The 13,702-nt window shown below is 46.1% G+C and overlaps 1 protein-coding gene across 3 annotated transcripts in view; it reads right to left on the bottom strand.

Moving 5' to 3' along the window:
- Positions 1-12,643, bottom strand: part of wbp4 (WW domain binding protein 4) — a 58,566-nt gene extending 45,923 nt beyond the window's left edge. For all 3 annotated transcript variants that reach the window (XM_087993090.1, XM_087993089.1, XM_087993088.1), the window contains exons 1-2: positions 12,520-12,643; positions 729-801 (exon numbers count right to left, since the gene is read on the bottom strand). In XM_087993090.1, coding sequence (XP_087849216.1) covers positions 729-801; positions 12,520-12,521 — 75 coding nt within the window. In that variant the 5' untranslated portion in view covers positions 12,522-12,643. The remainder of the gene's footprint in view (positions 1-728; positions 802-12,519) is intronic.
- Between the last annotated feature and the right edge of the window lie 1,059 nt (positions 12,644-13,702).

Consider the following 13,702-nt stretch of genomic DNA (forward strand, 5'->3'; position numbering starts at 1 on the left):
TGGTGTCACTATCCAATTTATCTTGCCTTCCCTCCAATTCTTTTCACCCCTGGACTAGAACGCTATCCTTTAGAGACACTCAAAAGTTTGACCTGATATAATAACATAGTTACCTCTAAGAACACATCAATAATAATTGGTAATAGTTTGATGCATTGAACAATGTCCAAACAGTAATTTTATTACAGTTAATCTGAAACAAAGTAGCACTATCAAAATCTAGTTAATTAACATGTTCAAGAGCTCAGGTTGAGATTCTGGATGTAGGTTTGCTTGCTGAGCTGGAAGGTTCGTTTTCAGACGTTTCATCACCATACTAGGTAACATCATTAGTGAGCCTCTGGATGAAGCACTGGTGGCATGGCGGCTTTCTATTTATGTGTTTAAGTTTTCTTGGGTTGGTGATGTCAGTTCCTGCAATGACATAATTTCATATGGTGGTGCCATTTCCTGTAGTGACGTCATTCCTCTTCTTTTTCTCAGGGGGTGGTAAATGGGATCCAAATCAACGTGTTTGTTGACAGAGTTCCAGTTGGAATGCCATGCTTCTAGAAGCAGGAAAGAACATCACCAATGTAAGGAAACCTAAACACACAAATAGAAAGTGGGCCATGCCACCAGCGCTTCACCCGGCTCACTAATTAACATGTACATATAAACATGTTTCCTGAAATTTTACAATGATTAGATGTGTCAACATTATCATTTATAAAGAAAATATAACATACAGGTTTGTTGTCTGCTATCCAGCATTTGCAGTAATCACAGAACTTCTTTGGTTGAGACTTCCAGTAATCAGCCCTGCAGAATATGTAAATAAAAAAAATTAATATGTTGATTCCCAAGAGTACCTCATGCACAGCATTAATATTACATAGTTGACACAAAACCTGTTCAAAAACAAAAATGATAATCACTCCTTTTCAAAATGGAGCACATCAATTATGAAATACGCCATGCAGCAAATAAATAGATTAAGCAGCCCCAGTGCTTCCTTACATCACAGGATGTGAACTTGCTGAATGAGCTCCCATACCACACAATACAAACTCGTGTCATGCTTAGTGGAGGATTAGTGAGCAAATCTACACCTTAAAGCAAATATGGTCAAAGAATCAAAGCCAAGTGATACTGATACATTTACTGTATGATTTATTGCACTTATTAAAAGCTTATTTGCAAGGTTTATATGTTCCAAATCTAACAAGAACCAAAAGATTAATACGTTCATAAATCCACTGTGCTTCTTATAAAACCAAAAAATATTAAAAATGCTGGAAATCAGAAATAAAAATTGAAAATGCTGCAGAAGCTTAACAGATCGAGCATTATCTGCGAGTAAGAGAGTTATAGTTTCAAGTTTGATGTGACTCTTGCTATCCTATTCTTTATGATATGATTCAATATGTGCTTCTTAGTTGCGTGATCTTTGTTGATGATTCATGTTACATGCTGGTTTGACAAGAACTGACAGACAGTAAAAACATAGGATCAGTACACTTCACACAGACCTGTCAGCTACAGACAAACAGATACCGCCTGAGTCTGTGTTGCTGGAAATTTAGCGCAGTGCAGAGGGAATCAGATTTTTTTTGTTCCTAGTGTGTAAAGGTCTTTTTCAGGACTTGTACTTTGTAAGACTATATTCTTCAGCTTCAACGGATAGTTGCAGCTTTAGAGTTCTGCTGATTGGGAAAATCAAGCATGCACAGAAACAAAGGAATAAGGAGTAGACCATTCAACCCCTCAAGCCTGTTCCACCATTCAATATGATCATGGCTCACCACCAAGCTCAATTCCCTAATCCCACCCTTCCCCCATATTCCCCGATCCCTTTAGCCACAACTGCTCGCTGTGGCAGTGAATTCTACAGGCTGACCACTCTCTTAGTGAAGAAATGTCTTCTTATCTCAGTCCTCAAAGGTTTACCCCCGATCCTTAAATTATGATCATGGGTCTGGACTTCCCAACATCAGAAACATCCTTCCTGCATCTATAACCTGTCTAGTCTTGTTAAAATTTTATAGGTTTCAATGTGATTCGCCCCTCTTACTCTTTTAAACTCCAGTGAATACAATCCTAACTGACTCAATCTTTCCGCATAGATCAGGCTTGCCATCCCAGGAAGCAATTTTATAAACCTTCACTGCACTTGCACTATAGCAAGAACATCCTTCCCCAGATAAGGAGACCAAAACTGTGCACAGTATTCCCGGTGTGGCCTCATTATATAAATGCAGCGAAATATTTTTGTGCTTGAACTCAAAAGGTCAACATCCAATCAAATGGAGCCATCACAGGCAAACGAGATATACTGAATGGTTCATAGTTAAAAATCACAACACCAGGTTATAGTCCAACAGGTTTATTTAGAAGTGCTACTCCATCAACCACCTGATGAAGGAGCAACACTCTGAAAGCTACTGTTTCTAAGTACTTTAAGTGAGATTTTTTTACATTGTTCACCCCAGTCCAACACCGGCATCTCCAAAACATAATTGGTTCATGACTTTTTAAAAACGTGTATTTTTTTTGTACGAAGGAATTCACTGAGAAACAACAGGAATAGGTTAAAGTCAAGGCCAATATATTGAAGGAATACAAGTGAACAAAGTAGGGTGAGGGAATTACAGTTAGTGCAAAGAAAGTTAACAATAATTATGCTTTTTTTTTTAAAAAAGAGAAGAGTATTTCTAAGGGATTTGAAAAGGAGTTATGGCAGAGTTTGCACCCACAATATGGTCCTCCTGTGTTATGTGGAAAATCATGGATGCTTCAGTTGTCCCTGGTGACCACATGCGCAAAAGTCTGTTCAGCTGCAGCTACAATTGAATTACATTTTGGAGCTGGAGCTTCTGTGGAGCATCTGTGATACTGAGCAAACCATGGATAGCATGTTCAGTGAGGAGGTCATGCCACAGGTGCAGAATGAACAGGCAAGGTGACCACAAAGCATAGTAGAGAATGGCAGGGAGTGCAGGGGTCCCCATTGCCATCTCTCTTTTTAACAGATGCACCATTTTGGATACTTCTGCAGGAACTGATTGCACAGGGAAAAACAGTGGCAGCCAACATCATGGCACCATGCTCTAGAAGAGAGGAGGGAAAAGAATGGCAGGGTGAAAGTGGTGCAGGACTCAACTGTAAGAAGAAAAGACAAGTGTTTCTGCAGCCAAAGAAATGATCGCCTTCCAGTGAGCAGTAAAGATATAAAGGCAGGATTAAATTGTATGCATGTAAATGCACAGAGTATAGTGAACAAATTGGAGAACTGGAAACTTAAATTTGTCTGGGCGATATGACATAACTGCATTGACAAAAATGTGACTCAAGCCAGCTCAGTATCCAGGAATGGATACTTAACATCCCAGATTATAACGCTTTTAGCGGAAACAGGTGGGTAACAATCTCATTCAAAGATAGGTATCATTGCCCTTAAACATGATACAGTCCCTAGAATCTACATGGTTAGAGATAAGAAACAGGAATGGAGCAGTGACCTCATTGGTAATTTATTATAGACCACAGGGAGGAGGCAGAAGAGAGCATTCGTAGGCAGAGTATGGAAATCTGCAGGACAAGTAGATTAGATTAGATTAGATTACTTACAGTGTGGAAACAGGCCCTTCGGCCCAACAAGTCCACACCGACCCGCCGAAGCGCAAACCACCCATAACCCTACATTTACCCCTTACCTAACACTAGGGGCAATTTAGCATGGCCAATTCACCTGACCTGCACATCTTTGGACTGTGGGAGGAAACCGGAGCACCCGGAGGAAACCCACGCAGACACGGGGAGAATGTGCAAACTCCACACAGTCAGTCGCCTGAGGCGGGAAGTAGGATTGTGATAGTTGGTGATTTCAATTACCATAGGGAGACTGGGAAAAAAGTAGTGTGGGCACGGAAAGGGAGAAATTTCTGCGAAGTGTGCAGGAGAACTTCCTGGAAGAATAATTTCCATTCCTACCAGGGAGAGGTTGTGCTGGATCTGGTCCTGGAAAATGAGGCAGGCCAAGGTGAGAGCATCAGAACAGGGGAGCATTTAGGAAACAACAATCACAACAAAGATCAATATTAAGTTAATCCAAAAAGAGATGTGCAAGTCAGGTGGATTGGCCATACTAAACTGCCCACAGTATTAGGTGCATGCAGAGGGAAATGGGTCTGGGTGGGTTACTCTTCGGAGGGATAGCGTGCACTTGTTGGGGCAAATGACCCGTTTCCACACTGTAGGTAATCTAAAGTTGGAAAAGGATAAAACTCAGTCAATGATTAAGATCCCAAACTGAAAAAGGGCAGATTTTAGGTGTCTAAAAGTTGGATTTGAACACACTGAAAAGCATTTTGGTGGATAAAACAGTGGCTGAAAAATGGGAGATTTTCAAAAGGAAGATGAATAGGGTGCAAGCTAGGTGTATACCCATGAGAAATAATTACAGAGTATCAAATGCTAGAGTACTCTGGATGACTAAGGATATTGGTGACAAAATAAGGAAGAAGAAAAAAAGAGGCAAGTGATGCATACCACAACAGCAATAGATATCAGGAAGAGTATCTCATATGCAGGAGAGAGGCTAAGGTTGAAATAAGGAAAGCTAAGAGGAAGCACAAGGAAAGGATGGCAAGCTATGCACAAACAAATAATAAAAGGTTCTTCAAATGTATTGATAGTGCAAGATTAGGGAAAAATAGAAGGGAGCCCATAAGGAGCAAACAGGAAAAGCTGCTCACTGAAGCAAAGGATATGGCAGAGGTACTAAATGAATAGTTTGCTTCTGTCTTTCCTAAATCAGAAGATGGTAACAATGACCTACTTGAAAACCTGGATGTTCAACGATTGAACTGCATAGTGATGGATAAAGAAGGGGTGTCAACAAGCACTCGGATAGGGAGGTCACCTCCCAGATTGCCAAGAGAGAGTTAAATGGAATAAATCATGGAGCTATTGACAGGTATTTTTCAGGCCTCTCTGAACACAGTAGTCCTGCTGAACTGGAGAACTGCAAAAGTGACACCATTGTTTAAGAAAGTTGTCACAGACCTGCCAGCTTGATATCGTTAGTGGGAAAACTGATGGAGGCCATAATACAGGATAAGGTAAATATACACTTAAAGAAAAATAAATTAATACCATACAGTCAACATGGCCTTGTCAAGTGCAAGTCATGTCTGACAAATTTGATTCAGTTCTTGGATGAGGTGACACAGGCAGTAGACAAGAATAGTGCTTTGGACATTGGACTTTCAGAAAGCAATTGATACAGTGCCATATGGCAGGTTGGTTTGCAAATTATAAACGTTTGGGATTGATGGGTCCTTGGCAGCATGAATTAGAAGTTGACCGAAGGATTGGAAACAGAGGGTGGGTAGAGATGGGCATTTCTAAGATTGGAGACAAGTTAAAAGTAGTGATCCCCAGGGATCCTTGCTTTTTCTGATTTACATAAACAATTTGGAGGAGTGTTGAGGGCAATATCTCTAAATCTGCAGATCATACTAAGCTAAGGATAATAGTGAATTGCAAGGATGATGCTGAGCAACTTCAGAGGGATATTGATATGTTGGCCAAATAGGCAAACACTCGCAGATTAAATTCAATGCAGAGAAATGAGAGGTAATGCATTCTGGTAGAAGCAGAAAATACAGGCTCATTAGTACAATTTTGAGGGAAGTACAGGAACAGAAGAACTTTGGGGTTCACATATGATTCTCTGAACCTATGGAGGACCACTAATACTCGGGCCTCATATAGCACCAGTACCACCCCGGCCCTTGGCTTATGGTGATGCTAGAGAGTCCAAAACATCAACAAGCGATGTAAAGATTCAAAAAAGGCATTCCTGAGAGTGTTTCAAAATGGCCAGGCAATTTGACACAGTTAGTAAGATGACTTATAGGATCCTTAGGTTTATAGATAGAGGCATAGAGTATGAAAGCAAGGAAGTGATGTTATACCTCTACAAATCATTGGTCAGACCACATTTGGAATATTGCGTTCAATTCTGGGCATCTTATTTAAGAAAGAATATTAAAGCCCTAGAAAGAGTTCGAAAGAGATCCACGAGAATGATACAATTAATGAAGGATTTTAGATACAAGGAAAGATGACAGAGAATTGGCTTGAGAAGGATATTCTATTTCCATTAGTTAATATGTCAATAACTGGGAGTCACAACTTCAAGACTATCAGCAAGAAAGCCAAGAGTGAGATGTTAGTCAGTGTTGTTGGGATTTGGAATGCGATGCCTGGGAGTGGTGGAGGAAGATTCAAAAGACAGCTGGATATTTATATTTGAAAGGGAATGAGTTAGAGGGCTGGAAGTGTGACAATCTGAGTAGCTCTTTTGGGAGCTGTTACCGACATGATGTGTTGAATGCTGAAAAATGTGTTGCTGGAAAAGCGCAGCAGGTCAGACAACATCCAAGGAACAAGAGAATCGATGTTTTGGGAATAGGCCCTTCTTCAGGAACGTCTTATGCCCGAAACGTCGATTCTCCTGCTCCTTGGATGCTGCCTGACCTGCTGCGCTTTTCCAGCAACACATTTTTCAGCTCTGACCTCCAGCATCTGCTGAGCTCACTTTCTCCTTCATGATGTGTTGAATGGCCTCCTCCTGTACTGTAAAATTCTATGATTCTAAGAGATCATGTTGTCTCACTGGTGCTGGGTCAGCAATATCACTGAACAGCTGTAGGGCATCCTGAAAGGGGAGGGAAGACAGACAGAGATTGTGACAAATATTGGTACCAATGACATAGACAGAAACAGGGATGAGGTGCTGAAAGCAGAATTTAGGGAACTAGGAAGTAGGTCAAAGAACATGACCCAAAAGGTAGTAATCTCTGGATTACTTCTGGTGCAACGTGAAAGTGAGTATCAAAACAGGAAGTTAGTCCAGATAAATGCATCGGAGAGTTAGTGGAGGGAGGGCTTCAGTTGTGGGACATTAGAACAATTTTTGGAGACAGTGAGACCTGCATACAGTGGACAAATGACACCTGAACTGGAATGGGACTAGAATCCTTACAGGAATGTTTGCTAGTGCTGTTGGGGATGGTTTAAACTAACTTGGCAGGGGACTGGGATCCAGACAGAATGTTCAGCAGGGGAAGATAAACAGCCAAAATTAGAAGTGACAACATGCAATTCAGGAAGACAAACATTATAGGTCAGTTAAGGCACAGGGGAGCTTGGCAAGGTTGGATGGTATTTATTTTAATGCAAGGAGTCTGACAAACAAGGCAAATAAGTTGAGGGCACAAACTAAAACATGGGGTGTGATGTCATTGCTGTCAGAGAGACATAGTTAAGATAGGGATAGGATTGGCACCTCAATATTCCAGGATACAGGCCCCCAAGCAGTCGATGAGAAATTGAAGTGCAGATATGTAGGCACATTTCAGGGAAGTGTAAAAGTCAAACGGTAGTAAAAGTATCAGTGGGGTCTCATCGTAGCAATCTTGAATCTAATGGAGATATGGAAAAGGACAAGGATGGTCCTGAAATCAAAGTTCTAAACTGGTGGAACACTGATTTTAATGAGATCAGATATGAATTGGCTAAAGTGGACTGGGAGCAGATACTTTCAGGTAAATCTGTCTCAGAAATATAGAGACTACAGGACCAACATGTACCAATAAAGAAAACGTGGAACCAAAGGATATACAGCACTGGATTATGAGAAAAAAGGAGGCAAGACACTGAGGGCTCAAAACAGCAGAAGCACAGAATGTGCAAAAAGGAACTTAAAAAAGAGATTAGATGAGTTAACAAAGGCTATGAAAGTACACTGGCAGGTAAAATAAAGGATAATCGTAAATTGTTTTACAGGAACATTAAACATGAAAGGATAAAAAGGAAATAGTAAGGCCCATTAAAGTCCATGATCATAATTAGTGTGTGGATCCTGCTGACTTTGATAGGGTTGTAAATGAATAATTGGCATTGGTATTCACGAGTGAGAGGGGCAATATGGGTATAGAAATTGGGGAATAGGTCTGTGATACAATTAAAGAAATTAGTGTTGAGGGAGGTTGAGTGGGTTGGCAGGCTGAATGGTAGATAAACCCACAGGATGACATGCATCTCAGGTTGCTGGATGAGGCAGGGGAGGAAACAGCAGGGACATTTGCAAAAGATTTTAGCTGTCTCTGACAACAGGACAGGTGCTGGAAGACTGGAGGACAATGTGGTGCCATTATTCAAAGTGGTAAACCAGGAAACAGGCCAGTCAGTCTCACCTGAGTGGTGAGGAAACATCTGAAAGCAATTCCAAAGGATAGATTTGCAGAGATTAATCAAGAACAGCAAGGTTTTGTTAAGGGATAGTCACATCTGACCAACTTGATTGAATTTTTCAAAGAGATGATCACGTGTGTATCTGAGGGCAATACTTTTGATGTAGTCTACTTGGACTTGAGCAAGATTTTTATAAGATTCTGTATGGGACATTGACAACAAAGGTAACAGCCCATGTGACTCAAGAAAAGTTGGCAAATTAGATCACAATTGGCTGAGTAGCAAGTAAAGGGTGATGATTGAGGGGCAAATTTCCCAACTGGAAATCTGTGTCTAGGGATTGCCAACAGTATGGGTTCAATTCCCACACAGGCTGAGGTTACTATGAAGGACTCTTGTTCTCAACCTCTCCCCTCGCCTGGGGCATGGTGAATCTCCGGTTAAACCACCAACAATCATCTCTCTCAGAAGCAAGAGCAGCCCTCTGTTCTAACAAAATAATGGCAACTTCTGTGTCTAGCGGAGTCCACAGGGATCAGTGTTGGGGCTTTACTTTTTGTGGTTTAGATTACTTACAGTATGGAAACAGGCCTTTCAGCCCAACAAGTCCACAGCGACCCTCTGAAGAGAAACCCACCCAGACCCATTCCCCTACACCTAACATTACAGGCAATTTAGCATGGCCAATTCACCTAACCTGTACATTTTTGGACTGTGGGAGGAAACCCACGCACACATGGGGAGAATGTGCAAACACCACACAGACAGTTGCCTGAGACGGGAATTGGACCCGGGTCTCTGGTGCTGTGAGGCAGCAGTGCTAACCTCTGTGCCACTATGCTGCCCTTTTTTTTTAAAAAATTAGATTAGATTACTTACAGTGTGGAAACAGGCCCTTCGGCTCAACAAGTCCACACTGACCCTCCGAAGAGCAACCCACCCAGACCCATTTACCCCTTCGCCAAACACTATAGGCAATTTAGCACAGCCAATTTAGCCAACCTGCACATCTTTGGACTGTGGGAGGAAACCCATGCAGACACGGGGAGAATGTGTAAACTCCACACAGTCGCCCAAGGCTGGAATCGAACCCAGGTATCTGGTGCTGTGAGACAGCAGTGCTAGCCACTGTGCCACCATAAAAATTATTTCGACTTGAATGCAGGAGATTGGCAGATGATACAAACGTTCATGTGGTGGTAAATAGTAAGGAGGATAGCCTTTGATAGCAGGACGATATAGACAGGCTGGTCAGATGGGCTGACCAGTTGCAAATGGAATTCAATCCAGATAAACATGAGGTGATGCACCTGGACAGGACAAACAAGATTTCAGGAAGCACCAAGGATCAGAGGAATCCTGGTCTGCATGTACATCAGTCCCTTAAGGTATCAGGATAAGTAGATAAAGTGACTAAGGCAGCAAGTTGTATACTTCATTAGCCAAGGCACAGAGCTTCAGAGTAGGGAGGTTATACGGGAATTGTATAAAATGCTGTGGTTAGGCCACAGCTAGAGTACTGTGTCCATATGGAATCCAATGATAGGGGGGATATGATAGCTTTGGACATAGTGCACAGGAGATTGACCAGGATGTTGCCTGGGTTGGGAAGTTTTAGTTATGAAGAGAGATTGGACAGACTGTGGTTGATTTCCTTGGAGCAAAAGAAATTGAGGACGTGACTGAGATCCATTAAATTAGGAGGGGCACAGAGAGGTTATCCCTTTGATGGAGGGACCAGGGGACATAGATTTAAGATCAGGGGCAGAAGATTAGAGGAAATGTGAGGAAAGACTTTTTCACCCAGAAGATGTGGAAATCTGGAACTCACTATGTGCAAGGGTGATGGAAGGTAGTAATCCTCATAACATTTAAAAAGTACTGAGATGTGCACCTGCATTGTCAAGGCATACAAGACTATGGGGAGAAAGTGAGGGCTGCAGATGCTGGAGATCAGAGCTGAAAATGTGTTGCTGGAAAAGCGCAGCAGGTCAGGCGGCATCCAAGGAACAGGAGAATCGACGTTTCGGGCATAAGCCCTTCTTCAGGATTCCTGAAGAAGGGCTTATACCCGAAACGTCGATTCTCCTGTTCCTTGGATGCCGCCTGACCTGCTGCGCTTTTCCAGCAACACATTTTCATACAAGACTATGGGCCAATGCTGGAAAATGGGATTAGAATAGTTAGGTGGTTATTTTTGACAAGCACAAACTCAATGGGCTAAAGGACCTTTTTCCATGCTGTGCATCACAATGACTCTACAACAACTGAAAGAAATACGGGTCTACCTCATACTATATGAGAACTAGAATGAAGTTTTATTGTCACATGTACTCAAGTACAGGGACACATGAATTTAGCATTGCAAATCCATCTAGCTTGCACATCTTTGAACTGCGAGAGGAAACCGGAGCACTGGTAGAAACCCAGGCAGATATGGAGAGAAGGTACAAACGCCACAGTGAAAAGTGTACAAAGCTGTAAATGCTGGTGCCATCTTAGGTAAAAAAGTGCCTAGGTACAAAATCTTAGATTTAAATTAGAAAAATAAAGAAAAAAAGTTAAAAAGTTCAACATTACAGTCCTTCTAAAGCAGGAAAAGAGAGGGAAAAAAGGCAGACAGCACATGGCATGGTGGCTCAGTGGTTAGCAATGCTGCCTCTCAGCACCAGGGACCTGGGCTTGATTCTATCCTCGGCCGACTGTCTGTGTGGCGTTTGCACGTTCTCCCCATGTCTGTGTGGGTTTCCACCAGTGCTCCAGTTTCCTCCCATAGTCCAAAGATGTGCAAGTTAGGTGCATTCACAATGCTAAATTACCCAGGTTCAGGGATGTGTAGGTTAGGTGTGTTAGCAGGGAAATGCACGGTTAGAGGGACAGGGTAGGGGAATTGGTTTCCGGGGGGGGGTGCTCTTTGAAAGGTTAATGTTAACTTGTTGCCAAATGGCCTTTTCCACACGGTTTGGATTCTACAAACTGACGAGTCCACACTGCGTTTCACCTCAAGGCCAGGAGTCCCTCAAGTCTGTTTCAGCTGAGCTCTTGTGGAACAATGGTAGTGTCCTTGACTCTGACCCAGAAGGCAAGCGTTCAAGTCCCAGCTGCCCCAGACATGAGCAATCAAATGTATGGATTGGTTGATTAGAAATGTTTTAAGGTGGCTTGGCCAAGTTGCCAAATTTAAGTTCCAGTTTGTGGAGATGCATTGGGTCGAATCCTACCCGCTGCCAGTTATGGTCAGTTTCTCATTCAGAGGGTTTAGTATCTTAGAAGGCAACATCTCTCCTCAGTCACGTGTGATTGTAAATGCAGTTTACTGTACTCTTAGAAGGGCTGATAGTGTCCCTATCTCTGGACAACAGGCTCATAGTCAAGACCCCACCTACTCCAGACATCTGTAATAACATTTCTGAACAGTTGATAAGATATCTGCTATGTGCCTCAGAATTTCTCCAACTCTTGCCAATTTTCTTGACAAAATTTCCTCTCCTTTTCACCCCTTTCTCAGGGGATTTTTTTTACAGTAGCAGCTGTTCTGGTTGCAAGGGGATGGGGCGAGGGGTGCAAGGGGATGAGGCGAGGGGTGCAAGGGGATGGGGCGGATGGGGTCAGGGGTGCAAGAGGATGGGGTCAGGGGTGGACGGGGGTCAGGGGTGCAAGAGGATGGGGTCAGGGGTGGACGGGGTCAGGAGTGCGAGAGGATGGGGTCAGGGGTGGACAGGATCAGGAGTGCGAGGGGATGGGGTCAGGGGTGGACAGGGTCAGGAGTGCGAGGGGATGGGGTCAGGGGTGGACAGGGTCAAGAGTGCGAGGGGATGGGGTCAGGGGTGGACAGGGTCAGAGGTGCGAGGTGGGGGTGGATGGGGTCAGGGGTGAGAGGTGCGAGGTTGCAGATAGGAATGGAAGGCACTTAAGGCTTGGGGAAGTGAAGAAGGGTGCGAATGGGAACTGGGCAGAGGTGATGGCGAGGGTGTGGATGACAGCGAGGTCGGGATTGGGTGGATTGTGATCCAGTTGGATGGGTTTTGCGGGTTGGGCGGAGTAATGCATCTCCAACACCTTCTAGAATTTTCCAGCGCTGCTCCGGCTCAAACCTTGACGAGGGACTTTCGGGACTGAGACAGACACTCAGGGCTCCACGTTTAGGCTCAGGCTCAGGCTCAGGCTCAGGCCACATGCGTACCCGGGCTGCTAACTACGTGGAGACGCTGAGGCCTAGTCGCCCTAAGCGCAGACACATTCCCTCAGGGACAAGCATTTGCTCCGAGGACTCACATCACCGCCGGTCTTTAGGCTTCTCCTTCCGATCACCGAACACGTCACCGGATCGACCGCCGGCGTTTTTTTCCCCCAACTCGCAGCCTCAAAGGAACCGACTCCAAAGCCTGGCCTCGCCGCGCCGCCCTCACCAGCACTAACCCCACCCACCTCGGATGGCTCCGTCATTGACCACACCCCCCACCACCACTTGACCCCGCCCCTGACCGTATTGTTCACGGCCCCTTGAGTGACGTCAACATCCGCGCGGGCGTCACCGACCCGCCCCCTTAACGGCACTGACCTCGGCCCGCTCTAACTGTCACTGTTTGCGGACGCTTCAGTGACCTCGCGCCCTCCCACCCCCGTCCTCTCCCACCCCCTCCCCCTCCCTCTCAACCCCTCCCACCCCCTCCCTCTCCCCCTCCCACCCCCTCCCTCTCCCCCTCCCACCCCCTCTCTCTCCCCTCCCACCCCCGTCCTCACCCCCTTCCCCTCCCTCCCTCCCGCTCCCCCTCCCCCCCTCCCTCCCTCCATCCCCCCCTCCCTCTACCCCCCCTCCCTCTCCCCCTCCCTCTTCCCCCTCCCTCTCCCCCCTCACCCCTACCAACCCCCCCTCCCTTGCCTCCCCTTCCCCACCCCCTCCCCCTCCCCTCCCCCTACCCACCCCATCCCCTCCCCCTCCCCACCCCCTCCCCCCTCCCCCTCCCCACCCCCTCCCCCCTCCCCTCCCCCTCCCCATCCCCTCCCCCCCCACCCCCTCCCCCTCCCCCCTCCAACTCCTCTCCCCCCTCCCCTCCCCCTCCCCCCCTATCCCCCTCGCCCCCTCCCCTCCCGCCCTCCCCCCCCTCCCCTCCCTCCTCCCCCCCTCCCCCACCTCCCCTCCCTCCCCCCCTCCCCCCCTCCCCACCCGCCCTCCCCCCCCCCCCTCCCCCCCTCCCCCCCCTCCCCCCCTCCCCCCCTCCCCTCCACCCCCTCCCCCCCCTCCCCCCCTCCACCCTCCCCTCCCTCCCCTCCCTACCCCCTCCCTCCCCTCCCTCCCCTCCCTCCCCCCTCCTCCCCCCTCCCCCCTCCCCCCCTCCTCTCTCCCTCCCCCCTCCCTCCCCCCCCTCCCCTCCCTCCCCCCCTCCCCCCCCTCCCCCCCTCCCCCCTCCCTCCTCCCCTCCCTCCCCTCCCTCCCCCCTCCCTCCTCCCTCCCTCC

The sequence above is a fragment of the Chiloscyllium plagiosum genome, unplaced genomic scaffold (assembly GCF_037043375.1).
Source record: "Chiloscyllium plagiosum isolate Xiang-an unplaced genomic scaffold, Cpla_swu_hap1 HiC_scaffold_12, whole genome shotgun sequence".
Lineage (NCBI taxonomy): Eukaryota > Metazoa > Chordata > Chondrichthyes > Orectolobiformes > Hemiscylliidae > Chiloscyllium > Chiloscyllium plagiosum.